Genomic DNA, 17,338 nt, shown 5'->3' on the forward strand with positions numbered 1-17,338 from the left:
CAGGTATTTGTTCTTTTTTTAAGCATTAACTCACTTGATTTTGTTACATTTTTCAAGACTTAAATTTGCATCTCAAGAAAATGTATATCAAAGATGTTTAGATATTTGTATTGGAAAACAGGACATTAAAGGGTTAGTTCACCCAAAAATGAAAATTCTGTCAGTAATTACTCACCCTCATGTTGTTCCAACCCCGTAAGACACAAATTAAGATATTTTTGATTAAATCTGAGAGCTGTCTTACTCCTCCATAGGCTTCTAAGACATTATAACTTGCTGGCCCAGAAAATGTATTAAAGACATCGTTAATATAGTCCAAGTGACTACAGTGGCTCAATCTTAAAGGAATAGTTCACTTTAAAATGAAAAGTCTGTCATCATATACTCACCCTCATGTTGTTTCAAACCTGTATGAATTTCTTTCTTCTGCTGAACAGAAAGCAAGATATTTAGAAGAATGTCAGTAACCAGACAGTTTCTGGGTCCCACTGACTTCCATAGTATATTTTTTTCCTACTATGGAAGTCAATGGGACCCAGAAACTGTCTGGTTACTGTCATTCTTCTAAATATCTTCCTTTCTGTTCAGCAGAAGAAAGAAATTCATACAGGTTTGAAACAACATGAGGGTGAGTATATGATGACAGTATTTTCATTTTAAAGTGAACTATCCCTTTAAGTTTATAAAGTGACGAGAATACTTTTTGTGCGCAAAAAACACACAAAAATAACGACTTTATTCCACTATTCATTTCCTTCTCTCTGGGCCTCGAGTTTTTTCACGTAGTATAACTGCGCAGCGCGTCTGTGTTGTACGTCACACGTAGGCTCACTATTGGCCGACACTGGTCATGTGTGTGATGCATGTGACGTGCAACACAGACGCGCTGCGCTAAAACACTACGTGAAATAACTCAAGGCCCAGAGAGAAGGAAATGAATAGTGGAATAAAGTAGTTATTTTTTTATTTTTTTTGCGCACAAAAAGTATTCTCGTCGCTTTATAAATTTAAGATTGAGCCACTGTAGTCACTTGGACTATATTAACGATGTCTTTAATACATTTTCTGGGCCAGCAAGTTATAATGTCTTAGAAGCCTATGGAGGAGTGATCCAGCTCTCAGATTTAATAAAAAATATCTTAATTTGTGTTCCGAAGATGAACGAAGGTCTTACGGGGTTGAAACAACATGAGGGTGAGTAATTACTGACAGAATTTTCATTTTTGGGTGAACTAACCCTTTAATACTGAGGAAAATATTTATTGTTTTTGCAATGCATGCAACATTTAATGCCATGATTTTAAGAATTTAAGACTTTCTGCTCTGTTTTAAGAACTTTTTAAGGCCTTAAATTGCGTAAGGGCAAATTAGGACTTTAAGACCCGCAGAATCCCTGAGAACATGTGCACATACATGAAAGTGGCTAAATAATTCAACAAACATATTTTGGCAATCTGTGTGCATAATTTAAGCAGAAACTTTGTATGTTGAATGTTCCTTTTCTCTGTCACCTTATTAGCTTCACACTTTGTGCCCTCGTTGACCATGCCGGGATCAGGTACATCAGAGCCCAGGAGGAAATCCACGCCCCAGCAGGTAGTGCCGGCGATGGGGGTCTGGATGATTGATGGCTTGATGCCAAATATGACTGACGATTGAACGTTCTCACACTGTAGCTTCCCGCACATGGCGTTCCTGAAAGAATGAGAGCGTGTGTATGTTTTTATAAAATTTCAGAATTTGAATTGCTGAGTATGAATTTTAATTGAATTGTAATGGTGTATATCTTGTGCTGTACCTGCTTTCACACTTCTTAAATCCACTGGAATGGTAGCCACAGTTTCCAAAGCGATCACCTTTAGAGTTCACATCCTTAAAACAGAGCTCAGGAGCAGCTTTAGCCTCTACACACAAGCAAAGACAGATGGGTTACATTTACAGAATATACACTTCTATTTTCTCTTTTATTTTTAGTTAAACAAAAACTAAACAAACTTGTGACTCGTGGCCAGTTTTTAGTGAATTATTCAGTGTCTGTTTATCTTTAAAACACAAGTTCTGTCATATTCTATGAACCACCACCACCACCACCTGGCACGGCGCCAGGATTCCAGTTTTGGATGGGCCAGACCAATAGTGGGTGGGCCTTAATTTAAAAACGTTAAATTAAAAACGTTATCCAATCACTGTTTAAACTAATAAAAAAATATTGACTAATAAAGCCTACTGTTATATTATCTGTGCGTATACATAATATAGATTTTAATAGCTTGATGTTCTTTAAAATTTTTGTTGCATTGTTAAAAGTTTCGGTGCATAGGACGACCTATATCCACGATCGCTCTCCATGGTTCTGACCAAAGAAGAGCGCTTTGGAATCTCCATTACGCATCATACCTGGGCTGCGTTTCCGATAACGTTGTCTCTTAGCGCACTACGAAGACTCTTAAGGTAGGTATAACTTAACTGAAGGTATACTACCACTAAAGGTATACCTTTGCTAGGCGTCTTCAGGGCTATCATCCACTCGCGAGGCAGAGGCGCTGAAAGGCAGAGGCGCTGAAAGGCAGAGGCGCTGGCGCCCTCCTAGCAACGGCGCTGTTTTTGGTAAAACATGATTTTGACGACTTCATTAAGTTTTGTTTTGTAGAAAACTCTTTTTAAAAGATTTTCGTTTTGTATAAATTGTATCTTAATTTTGATCAATGTTTTATCAACAAATTGCCCGTATTTATTAAATAAGAAGCAAATATATAGCAGGCAATGTAATAAGGCGCCAAGCAGCACAACTTGAATTGCACGTGAACTGGAGGGTGCCGAAACTCAGCTTGTGCCTCACAGATTTGAGAAATATAGGCTATCTATTACAGAAAGCTTGAAATGTCTACTTTTAAACGAAAATATTCAAACCAAAATAAATAGGCTACTCTCTGATTATCCATATGAAATGTGCATTTCTCTCTGCAGCGACACAGAAAACACCAGTTTATTACTAAACAAATAAATGTCTCCTTGCTAATTTAGACACATTCATAATCATTACTTTAACCGGTTCTTTGTGGCAAGCTTTATGCATGCGGTCATAACGCTTATTATCCTGTACCAGCCTATTTAAGTAATTAAATTAATATAAAGGGGCGATTTGTCCACAAATGGCTTAAATGAACAACTACTAGTCGACTAGAAAAAAAAAAATTAGTCGGAGGCAGCCCTCCACATATTTTCGATCCAGCAGGCCATTCTGGGTTGAGCGAGTAACCCTGCGGAATGAGTGAGCGGAGCGGAATATTCAGAAATGCGCTCTCCGCTCACGAGCTCTGATCGAACCCGAACCACTGTCTGCTAAACTTGCGCAGAAACATCAAAATAGACATAGCCAGCTTTTTTAAAACTAAACATTTAGACTATTTTAGTACAAATTATGAGCTTATTGACGATTTTTTATAATTCTTGACAAAATTAGAATATATTAAGATTATTATTATTATTATTATTATTTTTATTTTTTTTGTTTTGGGTGCGCCGAAAACTAACGTCGTGCCTGGCCCCCACGGAAGAAAATTTTGAAAAATAACCCCTGAAATGATGACTTCTGGTGAATATTGTGGAAACTAATTGATACATTTATATAAATATATTTCATACATTATAGCGTATTATAATACAACTTATTAGGCCTATATATTTATAGAATAGCAAAGTAGGCCTAAAGCAAAGTAGATGTGAAATATAAAGGCTATCATTTTTACATTTCCCACTGTTGTCACTTGTCGTCATCGTTGCTACGATACGTGACTCACAATGACTGAAATGACGGAAATAATATATTTTACTGTAACTTCTGATCACACTGCAAAAAAGGGATGTTCTTCCCTTAGAATTTTGATTCTGATGATGTTCCAAGATGTTAAAAACGCAACGCTGATCATAGACAAACAGGGGGAGAAATTAGTATCTGTTACCGCACCGTAGGGTTTTTTTTTTCTTAGCATACAAATGTCTTCGTTCATATAGTCTGTCTGACATAGGCTATATTAGAAGCTATAATGTGTCTGTCATGGATTTGCACTGAATTTATTCTCAAAAATACAGAACAAAGTGCGTTCCGTATCAGTTCAATACGGAACAATTCCGTATTATACGGAACAGTTGGCAACCCTATTCACACTGCACGCGTTAGCAGAGCGTAAGCAGCGCAGGAGCAGTGTGTATGGTGAGCAGGAGCAGGACACGCGCGTTTTGCTTTCACACTGGCAGCGTTTGTCACGCGCGGCTGAACCGTGGGTTGTGTACAGAGTAGCCTACTCTATAATGGATAAGTTGGCATTGCTTTATTTCGTTTTCAAATACATTTAAGAGAAAAGACTTGTCAAGAAGCTTATTTTATTAATAATTTCATTTATATAACTTTTGATTCATCTTTGTTTTTATTGTTATGGCAACAAGTTTGTTTTTGGACATTTGTTTTCTTTTTAAATTGCTGTTGGTCATTTGATTGACTGTTTAAAACACAATAGATATCATCAATGCACTTTTTGGATTAAAACTGTGGTGTATTTTGTCCATGATCAATGCATTGTCACTTTAATTCAGCAAAAGCGGCGCAGCAAAAATAGACTTGGCGCCGAAACGATCGCGGCACTGCTGCTTCTGCTCTGCTCCTGCTACGCGCTGCCGCGCCGCCTCTGCATGCGGTGTGAATGCTCTAAAGGCCTCATTATACTTCTGCGTCGGACCTACGCCGGAGCCTATACGCCGTAGGCAACGTGTTGGTTTTAATTTATACTTCTGCGTCATTGTCCGCGTTGATGCGCACCTAGGGAGCATGTGAAACCCCGAGGGAGGGGTTCTGGCACACCAATCACAGCGCTTGCGTCCGCGTAGAATTGACGCGTTGTTACATTTTTGGAGAGGTGCACGTCAGGGTACGCCGTAGGGTACGCGCGCTACACACAGCCTACGACGTAGCTACGGCGGCAGTTCGACGCAGAAGTATAAATAGGCCTTAATCTGTTAACATGGGCGCCGAAAAAAATACGCGCTGCACGCTCTGCTAAAGCCCAATTTATACTTCTGCGTCGAACTCACGCCGTAGCTACGTCGTAGGCTGTGTGTAGCGTGCGTACCCTTTGGCGTACCCTGACGTGCACCTCTCCAAAAATGTAACAACGCGTCAACTCTACGCGGACGCAAGCGCTGTGATTGGTCTGCTAGGACCGCTCCCTCGGGTTTCACATGCTCCCTCTGCGCGCGCCAACGCGGACAACGACGCAGAAGTTTAAATGAAAACCAACGCGTTGCCTACAGCGTAGAGGCTCCGGCGTAGGTCCGACGCAGAAGTATAAATCAGCCTTAACGCGTGCAGTGTGAAACCGGCGTAAGAGTTAGTAGTGCAGTTCCTAAAAGCACATTACTGGCTTTGCAAACACTGTGGCACTTTTATTTTTTATTTGTTTACATGCCTGCCGGGTATTTTAAGTTGAGGTGCTATTTGTTTATATATTAGACTTTTTTATATTTACTGTTGCGTTAAAGTCCAAAAGTGAAGAATTTATGTTATTTATTACTTGATTGTTCAAGCTACCTCACAGAAGTGCTCTGTTTGTTAACAGAGTTGTTGAATGTTAAAATAAGGTGAATTAAATAAAAAATAAGGAACATCCTGGATCTGTTTTTTCGCTCTTCTTTATTCTTTTTTTATGTATTATAGAAGTATTGGATCGGGACTCGGTATCGGTAGATACTCAAAATAAAATGACTCGGAGCCAAAAAAACCTGATCGGGACATCCCTATAAAATACTATATACAATATTAGTACATGATCAGCTCAGAAATTTTGTGGTTATGTCTTTCTAACTAACTGTTCATAATCAATTTAAAATTTGTTTTTTTTATGCTTAGATCAGGGTAAAATAAAGGTAGGGAATATAAGCAAAAATGTATATCAGAATATCTTTTATTTTAATCAATACTGGATAAACAATATTCTTAATTCTTGTATTACCCAGCACTACAAGTACGAAATCGTGTACTCACTTGTGCCAAATATGGCCTGACACTGGGTGTCATAGTGCTGGCACTGGCCGTTGTAGCAGTAAGCCTGGTCTTGTTTGCAGGGATGGCCGTTCTGTATGTAGACGTCGTTCTGACAGAGTGCAGATGTGCCGTTACAATACTCTGCCAAATCACATTCATCAGTTTTGCTTCTGCACTCGGTGCCACCAGGTAAAAACTGACAGATAGAGAGAAAAATTAATCAGAACATGTGAGCAAAAAGTACAATTGCAAATTGTCAAATGGCATATGCATGTATATATTAGCTCTGTCCAAGTGAGCTGCTTGGTGACAAGTTTGATGTTTTAATGGAAAATATATATATGACCGAACTAGACAAATTTTGTCTCATTGCGTGAAGAATACATGTATTGCCTTAATTTGGCCAGAACAAGTTATCTTATAAACCAGCATGGCATGCATCTTGCCAGTGTTATTTTAGTATCATTACTATTATTATTATAGTATATAAATAACAGTATTATATTATAGTATAGCTCTTTTTTAATTAAAAATCATTTTTAAGTTAACAATAACAACAACATTGCATCTCAAGGTTAGGAGCAGAGCTACAGTGTTAGAAAAGGTTTAATTACCCTGCAGTTCTTGCAGCAGACCCCGTATGCACACTGAGCGCCTGACCTCAGCTTACACGTTTTCGGCTCACAGCACGGGTCCTTCTCACACTCCTGAAAAATTTACATAAATCAACCTTCAGAAGTTCTCGATATTCCTCATTAGGGATGCAACAAACTAAACTGAGCAAAAAAAGAAACATCCCTTTTTTAGGATACTGTATTTTAAAAGATTTTGTAAAATCCAAACAAACTTTACGGGATAGGTTTAAACCACAGCATGTGAGCGAAGCAGAGCAGTGTAACGCTCTGTGCCAGACCCCTGGTAAAACAAAGTTCACTCAAATCACGCTCCAACATTAAATGTCTCTGTACTATATGTATTGCTGATTGTAATTACAGTTAATATTTTTGGCTTTATATTTCAAGGCAAGGCAAGGCAAGTTTATTTATATAGCACATTTCATACACAATGGCAATTCAAAGTGCTTTACATAGAAGAAATTAAAATAATAAAAAAAAATAAGAATAATTAAAACGGTTTAGAAAAATAAAATAAAATACAGTACCGTACAAACAGTCGGACGAACAGCAGCACAGTGCTCAATCAGTAAATGCACAGCTAAACAGACGTGTTTTGAGTCTGGATTTGAATGTGACTACTGTAGCAGCACATCTGATCTCCTCTGGAAGCTGGTTCCAGCTGCGGCTGGCATAATAGCTAAAAGCGGACTCGCCATGCTTAGAGTGAACCCTTGGTATTTCTAGCTGATATGATCCTAATGATCTGAGTGATCTGTTGGGTTTATATTCAGTGAGCATATCTGCAATATATTGAGGTCCTAGGCCATTGAATGATTTATATACCAGTAATAATACTTTAAAATCAATCCTAAATTTAACTGGGAGCCAGTGTAAAGACCTGAGGACTGGTGTGATATGTTCATATTTTCTGGTTCTGCTCAGAATCCTGGCGGCAGCGTTCTGTATGAGCTGCAACTGTCTTATGGGTCTTTTTGGGAAGGCCAGTGAGGAGTCCATTACAATAATCCACCCTGCTGGTGATGAAAGCATGCACAAGTTTCTCTAAGTCTTGTCTGGAAACAAAGCATCTTATTCTTGCAATATTTTTCAGATGATAGTATGCCGATTTAGTTATTGCTTTGACATGACTACTGAAACTAAGGTCTGACTCTAGTGTCACACCAAGATTCCTGACTTGATGTTTAGATGTTTGACCCCTAGAGTGAAGGTATGCGTTCACCTTGAGAACTTCATCTTTGTTTCCAAACGCAATGACTTCAGTTTTGTCTTTGTTTAACTGAAGAAAGTTTTGACACATCCAACTGTTGACTTCGTCAATGCATTGGCACAGGGAATCAATGGGGCTGTAGTCATTAGGCGATAGGGCTAAGTAGAGCTGAGTGTCGTCTGCATAGCTGTGGTAAGCAATTTGGTTCTTTCTCATTATTTGCCTCATTGGGAGCATATACAGGTTGAACAGGAGTGGCGCAAGAATTGAGCCTTGAGGGACTCCGCATGTCATGGATGTCCACTCAGACTTATGGTCTCCTATACTCACATAATAACCTCTCCCATCTAAGTATGACCTGAACCATTTTAGGACTATCCCAGAAAGCCCCACTCAGTTTTCCAGCCTGTCAAGAAGTATGTTATGATCGACAGTGTCAAATGCAGCACTGAGGTCGAGTAGTACCAGCACCGATAATTTGCCTGTATCAGTATTTAAGCGAATATCGTTTATTTATCTTTATGTCTCTGTGCTGTGGTGCGGTCGGAAGCCAGATTGAAAATTGTCAAAGTATCCATTCAAGCTCAGGAATTTGTTCAGCTGATTGAAGACAACTTTTTCAATGATCTTGCCTATGAAAGGAAGATTTGAGATCGGTCTATAGTTGCTTAATATGGTCTTATCCAGATTGCTCTTTTTCAGGAGGGGCTTGACAACTGCAGTTTTCAGGGAGTTTGGAAAACTCCCAGAGAGAAGTGAGGCATTTACCACTTCTAGAAGATCTGCTTCTAAACTGTTTAACACACTTTTGAAAAAAGATGTGGGAAGTGTGTCAAGAGCACAGGTTGATGTTTTAAGGTGCTGTACGGTTTCTTCCAAAATTTTGCCATCAATTTCTTTGAAATCAGACATAGTAACTACTTTCTCAGGTGGTCTGATCTGTCTGACCTCAGTGCAACTCAAGGATGTGCTGATCACCTTTCTGATATTATTGATTTTCTCAGAGAAGAAAGAAGCAAACTCACTGCACTTGTTGTCTGAGAGCATTTCACTGGGAATCTGGCTTGGGGGGTTTGTCAGTCTCTACAGTAGCAAAAAGAATGCGTGTGTTGTTTAAATTGCTGTTTATAATATTTGAGAAGAAAGTCTGTCTAGCTTTGCCTAGTTCCATATTGAAAGCATGAAGGCTGTCTTTGTAGATGTTATAATGGACTACAAGTTTTGTCTTCCGCCACATGCGCTCTGCTTTTCTGCATTGTCTTTTCATATTTTCCACTGCTGTTGAGTTTCTCCAAGGTGCTTTTTGTCTGCCACTCTTCTTCCTGACTTTCACAGGAGCAATATCATCAATTACACTTTTAACTTTTGAGTTAAAAGAATCAAGGAGAAAATCAACAGAGTCTGCAGATATGCTTGGTGTTAAGGATATAGCCTTCATAAATAGTACACTAGTGTTCTCGTTTAAGCATCTCTTCTTGACAGACACAGATCTAGCTTTAGTGGCAGGAGAGATCAATATATCAAAGAAAATACAGAAATGATCAGACAGTGCTACATCCTTAATAACAATCAGTGAAATGTTTAGACCCTTACTGATAAGTAAATCTAGAGTGTGTCCGCGATTGTGTGTGGGTCCATGTACATGCTGAGTCAGATCAAAAGTTTTTAAAACAGTATTGATTTCTTTTGCCATATTGTTTTCTGCACTATGTGGATGTTAAAATCTCCAGCAATGGCAAAACAGTCAAACTCTGAGGTAATTGTTGATAACAGTTTAAAAGTTTAAACACTTTAAAGCCTAGATATTCAACACTGTCCCTGGGGACCCACTGTCCAGCAAAGTTTACTTCCAACCTGCTTCAGCTCACCTGCCCTGTGTATTTTCAGACAACCCTAAACACCTTGATAAGCTGGTTTAGGTGTGTTTGATCAGGGTTGTAGCTAAACTGCAGGACAGTGGGTCCCAAGGAGCAGGGTTGAAGACCTATGCTTTAAAGCAATATTCTCTTAGTCTCTGAGGACACATCTGTGCAACCGTATCAATTTGAACCGGAGTCGGACCCAGAATGACGGCCCCGAAGAAGTTCGACAATTAAGGCTCGAACAGGACGTTTCTGAATGGTTGGTTAATTAAAGTCACTTTGATCTATCTTTGTATGTACTGGCAGGGTAGATAGTGAGATACGAACGCTATGTGTTTACTGATGTATACGTTAGTTCATTGACAGATTGATGTTACAGCTAATGGTCATGAAAAACTTTTTTTCGGTAAATGTAGGCTTGTCAGTGATGCGTAATGTTATCTATGCAGTGTTAGGTACAGCTGTCAGGAAAGCATTGACGTTGATCGTGGGGAATATTCCCTTCGAAAACAAAACTCAGCCACTGCGTCTTCAGCGGTTCGGATTTAGGAACATCAAAATGACTGCTGTGTTCGTTATTACACCCAAGAACAGAACACCACAATCGCTTAGACGCCATTCTGCTCCAGCATATCAACAATGGCGGACTATGATGACAGCTCGCTCAGGGCGGGTCTGTGTTGAAACGCTGCTGTCAATTAACAATTGTGGGAGGGGCGTCTGACCGTGTGATGTCACACGGTCAGACGGCTCAATTTGAGACAGGGGAAAACATATAAGGAGATAATAAAAAAAAACACTGGATGGATTTTTATCATTATATGATGGTTGTGTACAGGCACTGCCAACACACATTTCAGTACAATCAACTTGTAAAAGTGCATGTACCATTATATGACCCCTTTAACATCACTGGCTCAACAGCACAGTTGGATACTAAATCAGCCAACAATTATCACGTTCTTTAGAAATGTCAAATCAGGATCAGCTCTAAACTGATCTGTAATCAGACTACTCACTTCCTCTGATCCACAGTCACACTCTTCGCCCACATCCACCAGCTGGTTCCCGCAGAAGGGGGCGCTGTATGCCTCGTCCGGCCGTGGTATGTTCAGCAGACAGCGGCCACCTGAGTTCAAGATCATCTTCTCAAAGTCATCAGCACTACAGCTGCTAAAGTTACGAGAACCACTGAGGACAAAAAAACGGGTCAAAACAGCATCTCACAGCATACTGAAATTTGTAACAAACTATACACAAAAAACACTCACGTTGCCCCTGAGTTCATAATGCAGTGCGGGACATCGCATTTACAGTTTCGGCCATCATCATGGTTCATCCCAAGATTATGACCCAGCTCATGAGCCACGATGGAGGAAAATGACATCACATTATTATTGGTGAACTGAGGGGAAAATGCACACATATACATACAAAGACAGAGATTTAGATACTGGTGAAAGTCATTGTTCAGCAGACATTGACTAACAGTGTGTGTGAGTATCTGTAGCATATGAGAAGTGGATCAGAGATATCATACCGCATTAATTCCACCACCATGACTTCTGGAACAAGCCGTGCCAACGTAAGCCATGCCTGCTGTTCCACCAAATCCTTTCTTTCTGTGAAAAGAGAGTGAAAGAGAATCAGGCAGGCAGGCAATTTCTGTAGCCATAACTGCAAGTCATTATTCATAGAACAATAAATATAAAGTGGGCATAGATATCATATATATCACATAATGGAAAACTGGATTTTCTTGATCTTTTAAAGGGACAATGTGTAGTTTTTTAGGTATTTTATTATCTAAAATCAATATTTTTATTCATAAATATGTCCTCAATGGTGTACAAATACCTCTGCTAATTATCTGACTTATCCTCGTAAACAAAGAATTTATTATCTTTATATACATGGGACGGGTAGGTCCACGGAGGCTTCCATGTAGTTCCGCCATCTTGAAAAACTATAATAGCAGAGAGGGACAAAAAGTACTAGGCCAACGCGTTTCCACAACGCGTTTTCATTCAGAGCCAGCGTCACGTGACTGAAACCAGCAGAAGCGGAGGAGCAGAGCAGTGAGAGGCACTTGTCACTGCCCCGGCAAGTTTAAAAGGCTGCACTGCACGGTTATTTATAATGGAGGAGTCCATACATATGCTGAGTCACAGGATAAGGAGTCCTCGTTGTCGAAAAAGTCCAAAATAGGCCGTAAAAGGAAACGCGACCGGAGATTACAGTTCACCCGAAGGAAAACTCGATGAAGTGCTATTATAAGACATCCTGTCATAGCTTTTTGGTACATAACGGCTACCGTAGATGCAACACGCATTTGAAAAAGCGAGGCGCTGGAGAGCACTATTCGTTTGAATGCAAAATACATTTTCACCACTAGATGGGAGAAATTCTTATACAATGTCCCTTTAAAGATATACTTTACAATGCAATAACTTTCTCTTTTCGGCACCGATAATTTATTGAGAACATTGGTTGGAAAGACATTGTTTCTAGCTATGAGCAAGACCTGAATACTGCAAAAGATCTACATACTTTAACAGGCTTATAGAATGTAAGTAATGTCAGACCTCTCCATGTATTTAAGCCCTGTGTTTCCTTAGTTCCCTTGTCCAGTATCGTCTTAGTTAACAAGGTTGTGTTAGTTTGTTCTCATACGATCTCCTGAGTGTTTCTTGTTTATTTTATTATAAACTATTTTTGTTCTCTATCACTTTCCTCGTGCACTTCATTAAAACCACTGTGATATTAGCATTTTGTTTATGTAAATGAAGAGACATCTGATCTTGTAATGGAAAAATTATGGTGTGTAGCAAGGCTTTGTATTAGGACCTTATCCCTTATTCCCTGTACAAGCTCCCTTTGTGTGATATTACTATGAATTTATTGATTATATTATATATGTTCTCCTGACTCACTTCTAACATCTGATATAAATTGTAACAGAGAAAGGCCCGTACAGGATGAGCTGTGCACTGTCATGACGACGGCGGTGAACTAGTTCTTTCTCTCTCCATTGAGTAAAGCGGCCCAGCACCTCTCCAGCACTGCCATCAATATTGATGAAGTTCTGCACAGACCAGATATCCAGCCCCACCAACACAATACGAATATTCAGAGTCATGTACATCTAAGGGGAAGCAGGAAAAAGAGATCAAGTTAGAAAATCACTAGTCAAGTCAAGTCACCTTCATTTATATAGTACTTTTTAAAATACAGATTGTTTCAAAACAGCTTTACAGTGATAATAGGAAAAAATGTTAGGAGTTTTTTTGTTTTAATAATTAGAATTTCAGAATTAAGTAGTAGGAAATTACTAGTCATCCAATTTTTTATATCAGCTATGGATTCCGTTACTTTTGTGAATTGGTAAATTTTGTCGGGGCACAAAGAAATATAGAGCTGCGTATCATCAGCGTAACAGAGAAAACTAACACCTTGCTTCCTAGACCTCTTAATAATCACTGTTTTAGTGATATATAAATAATGATTTTTAATATTTGACAAATAAATGTGAATTGAATAAAATTCTTTGCATCCACCTTAAAATATGCAAGATAACTTACACTATCAACATAGTTAGCAATCTGAACCATCTCCTCAAGAACTGCTGTTTGATTCTTGTTTTTGTAGTTATACTGTAGAAAAGAGAAAAAAGAAAAACAAGAAAGACTTTCAGAAATTGGGCACTTCTCACATGGAACAATTCTCACACTGATGCTTTAATGACCCAAGCAGGGGCGATCACGTTTTCATCCCACATACAGTGCTATGCATATGTTTAGACACCCATGCTAAAGTTGACTAAAAAGAGGAATAAAAAATCAGGTATGGTGAAGGCTATGTGATGATGTGGGGCTATTTTAATTCCAAAGGCCAAGGGAACTTTATCAGGATGCATAGTATCCTGGATCCATGAAGTAACTGGCCTTTAAAAATAAAAATCTGCCTGCCTCTATGGGAATTTAACATAGGGGTGTCCAGACTTATGCACCCTGTATTTTAAGGAAGAACATTTATTTATTTACGATACATTATTCATTCACAAAGAAAATTGGTGTCCTTAAAGGTTGGATTTTTCTTAATTTTTTTAATTAAGGCATTAAGTTCAATTTCCAAAAGATGATTTTTTATTCCTCTTTTTAGTCAACTTTAGCATGGGTGTCTAAACTTATGCATAGCACTGTATCTCCAAATGTTTAATAAATGTCTCCACACTTCCATTTAATTCTCTTACACTAACTGCTCTCAGTTTAAGAGCGGGCTGTATAACATATCAGACAATGAGAAAAGAGAAGATAGTACAAGATTTACACTACTTACTCTCTCATTATCCACCACCAGAAACAGTTCCACATAGTGTGTCTGGTGCAGCACTGCCCTCTTTTTCTGTTTGGAGAGACAAAGAATTTAGTGTAATTTTCAGCCGTGTTTGCTAAAGTTAGCATCACTATTATGATTTTTCTTTACAAATTAAATTTGTATCATTATACCATTAAAAAACTATAATAATAATATTAATGCAAGAACTTTATTAAGCTGTTGACAGTTGTGAGCAATCTAATGATGATCAACCATTGTTTGTAGTGTGGATTAAATTATGAACAGAAGAGCATTAAACCAGAATTGAACTTTTTTTTTTTTAGATAAAATATGACCTTTCAAGTCATCCTGTTTCTAAAATATAAAAACAGCCATGTTGTCACATACAGTACATATAAAGACCTATGCATACGGTGTGTACATTATAACAAAATGCAATGTGTATAAGTGCCTTTAAAATGTAATAAATTAAATGAAATGATAAAAATTATGTTTTGCTGCAAGAAAATAAAACTAGTGGTATTTTGCTTTGGGTGGAAGAATTATATTTCTACCTACAGAAAGGCCTTAAAAACTGCTAGATCTGCTGACTTTTTTACTATTTTAGAAGAAAACAAGTTCTTTCAACTCTTATAACCAGACAGCCCTAACCAAAAATACACAGTGCTCATTCAGTAAATGCACAGCTAAATAAATGTGATTTGGGTCTGGATTTGAATGTGACTACTGTTGAAGCACATCTGATCTCTTCTGGAAGCCGATTCCAGCTGCGGCTGGCATAATAACTATAAAGCGGACTCGCCGTGCTTTGAGTAAACCCTTGGTATTTCTAACTGACTTGATCCTAATGATCTGAGTACTCTGTTAGGTTTATATTTAGAGAGCATATCTGCAGTGTATTTAGGTCCAAGGCCATTGAATGATTTATAAACAAGTAACAGTACTTTAAAATAAATTCTAAACGCAACTGGAAGCCAGTGCAAGGACCCGAGGACTGGTGTAATATGTTAATATTTTCTGGTTCTGCTCAGAATCCTGGCAGCGGCGTTATGTATGAGCTGCAGCAGTCTTATGGGTTTTTTTTTGGTAACACCAGTGAGTAGTCCATTACAATAGTACACCCTGCTGGTGATGAAAGCATGAACAAGTTTCAAAGAATCTAAGTCTTGCAATATTTTGGAGATGATAGTATGCTGATTTACTTATTGCTTTTACATGACTACTAAAACTAAGGTCTGACAAAATCCAAAAATCACACCAAGATTCTTTGTTATTTTGACCCCTAGTAGGTATGCATTCACCTTGAGAACTTTATCTGTTTCCATATGCAATGACTTCTAATACTACTAAATCAAATTATGACAATGTTTAAACACTTGAACATAAACATACACCATCATGCACAGGTATGCTACTGTAACATACATGCACATACACACTTTCGTCATGCAGTCCAACATTCATTGTTAATTATCTGTGTTCTAAAGCTTGTGCAATTGCTCATGTCATTATTGGATTTGGAGTGACTCACCCTGATTAGATGGCTGCTTTGACCAAAGGTGATGTTGTGGACATGGCTGTCTGTGGGTTTCCTTGGTGAAGCTTCATCATCATGGTTATGAAAGTGAGGCGTTCCACAGGTGAGAGGTTCAGTCTTTACATCCTCCAATCGATACACCAAGTGCTCATCACTGGAGGAACCTTCCAACGGTTCAATACCGAAACTGGTGCCCTCCGTGTAGAGAACACCCCTAAGGTAAATACATATCACACACTTATAAACATATAACAGATTTTGACAAGAAGAGCTTTTTAAACCTGCTAGAAACTTTAAAAGTCAATTTGATCTTATCTCTTGGGAATGACAAAGTAAAGGTGTATACAGTATTCCCAAACTTTCTTTCTTCAGTTGAACATAAAAGTTATTTTGAAAAATGTGGATAACCAAACAGTTGCTGGTCCCCAGTGACTTCCATAGTATATTTTTCCTATTATGGAAGTCACTGGGGACCAGCAACTGTTTGGTTACCCACATTCGTCAAAATATCTTATTTTGTGTTCAGCAGAAGAAAGAAATTAATACAGGTACTTTGAGTTATACAGTATTGGGACGGAGGCACCAGAACTACAACTGATATGTGCGCTGTAAAAATCAAGCTGTCATTTCATGTACTGTAGTTTGCTTATGCCTTGGGCCGGCTCTAGTGATACTTGTAACAGTAAAGGAAGAACACAAAGTAACCCCAGTTTTGCTTGATGCATATCTGCGGTGGCGCAACTGGTAAAACCGAGTGTGCTTGTGTGGCAGCGACCCAGGTTCGAATCCAGTCCGTAGTGTTTCCTACATTCAATGTAAATATATCTGTTCCTATTGTCTCGATGTTCACCGTATAAGTAAGTTACTGGTATACTGGGGGGTGTTGGTAAATAGCAAATTCTTAAGCTGTGCCATTATTTATAAAGATTACTTTATTGTATGTGTAGCACACAATACTGATGTCATTAGCACACTTCAAGAACTTGGAATGCATTTTAAAATCACTAAAAGTAAAGGATAGTATGACCTCAGTTTGTTATCAGTATAATATTATTGTATGTTCAACACTCTTACAGTGTAAATTGCAATTGTATTGTCACCAAAATACATCTGAAGTTTATGCTGAGTGAATTCCGCATTTCAAAACTTAAATACAAGAGTATATTTAAAGTGTACTTTAATCAAGTCATCTTTATTTACATTAGGGCTGCACAATTAATCGCAATGAAACCGCACACGATTTGGCAAAGGCTGCAATTATTTTATGCGCAGCTTGTCAGTGCAGTGCGGCTGATCGATAGTAAATTGTGCTCCATCTGAACGCCAGAGGGCGTTCTCACGCAATCACGCCAAATATGCGCCGTCACAGAAGTACGAAAACGCACATCATTCCAGGCAATCCCTATCGGGCATCATTCTATCTGTAGCTGAATAAACAGAAGATTGAAACGCTTTGATTAAACATGACTAATAAACACACGACTGCCTTATTCTGTGTAAGAAGCCACATCATCTCACAGAAGGATGCGCAACTGTCGTTATGAAGTGAGTTTGGAGTAAAAGCATGTTATTAAATGTTGTCTTTTGTTGGACAAGAGGTTTATAAATGCTTCTCATGTTTGGAAAGATGTTTGACGCGTGTTGCTTTTTCAAATGGACGTTATAAGTGACTCAAACTCACAGTGCTTTCAGATGGAGCAGCGTTTACAGAGCCCTACA

At 38.5% G+C, this 17,338-nt stretch overlaps 1 protein-coding gene across 2 annotated transcripts in view; it reads right to left on the reverse strand.

Annotated features, from left to right (window-relative positions):
- The window catches only part of adam9a (ADAM metallopeptidase domain 9a), a 58,191-nt gene that overhangs the window by 10,065 nt on the left and 30,788 nt on the right, over positions 1-17,338 (reverse strand). For both annotated transcript variants that reach the window (XM_084086838.1, XM_084086837.1), the window contains exons 6-16: positions 15,614-15,833; positions 14,083-14,148; positions 13,326-13,397; positions 12,720-12,889; positions 11,285-11,366; positions 11,016-11,149; positions 10,764-10,935; positions 6,652-6,744; positions 6,038-6,233; positions 1,799-1,904; positions 1,512-1,695 (exon numbers count right to left, since the gene is read on the reverse strand). In XM_084086838.1, coding sequence (XP_083942964.1) covers positions 1,512-1,695; positions 1,799-1,904; positions 6,038-6,233; positions 6,652-6,744; positions 10,764-10,935; positions 11,016-11,149; positions 11,285-11,366; positions 12,720-12,889; positions 13,326-13,397; positions 14,083-14,148; positions 15,614-15,833 — 1,495 coding nt within the window. The remainder of the gene's footprint in view (positions 1-1,511; positions 1,696-1,798; positions 1,905-6,037; positions 6,234-6,651; positions 6,745-10,763; positions 10,936-11,015; positions 11,150-11,284; positions 11,367-12,719; positions 12,890-13,325; positions 13,398-14,082; positions 14,149-15,613; positions 15,834-17,338) is intronic.

This window comes from Abramis brama (genome assembly GCF_963993115.1).
Source record: "Abramis brama genome assembly, chromosome: 16".
NCBI lineage: Eukaryota > Metazoa > Chordata > Actinopteri > Cypriniformes > Leuciscidae > Abramis > Abramis brama.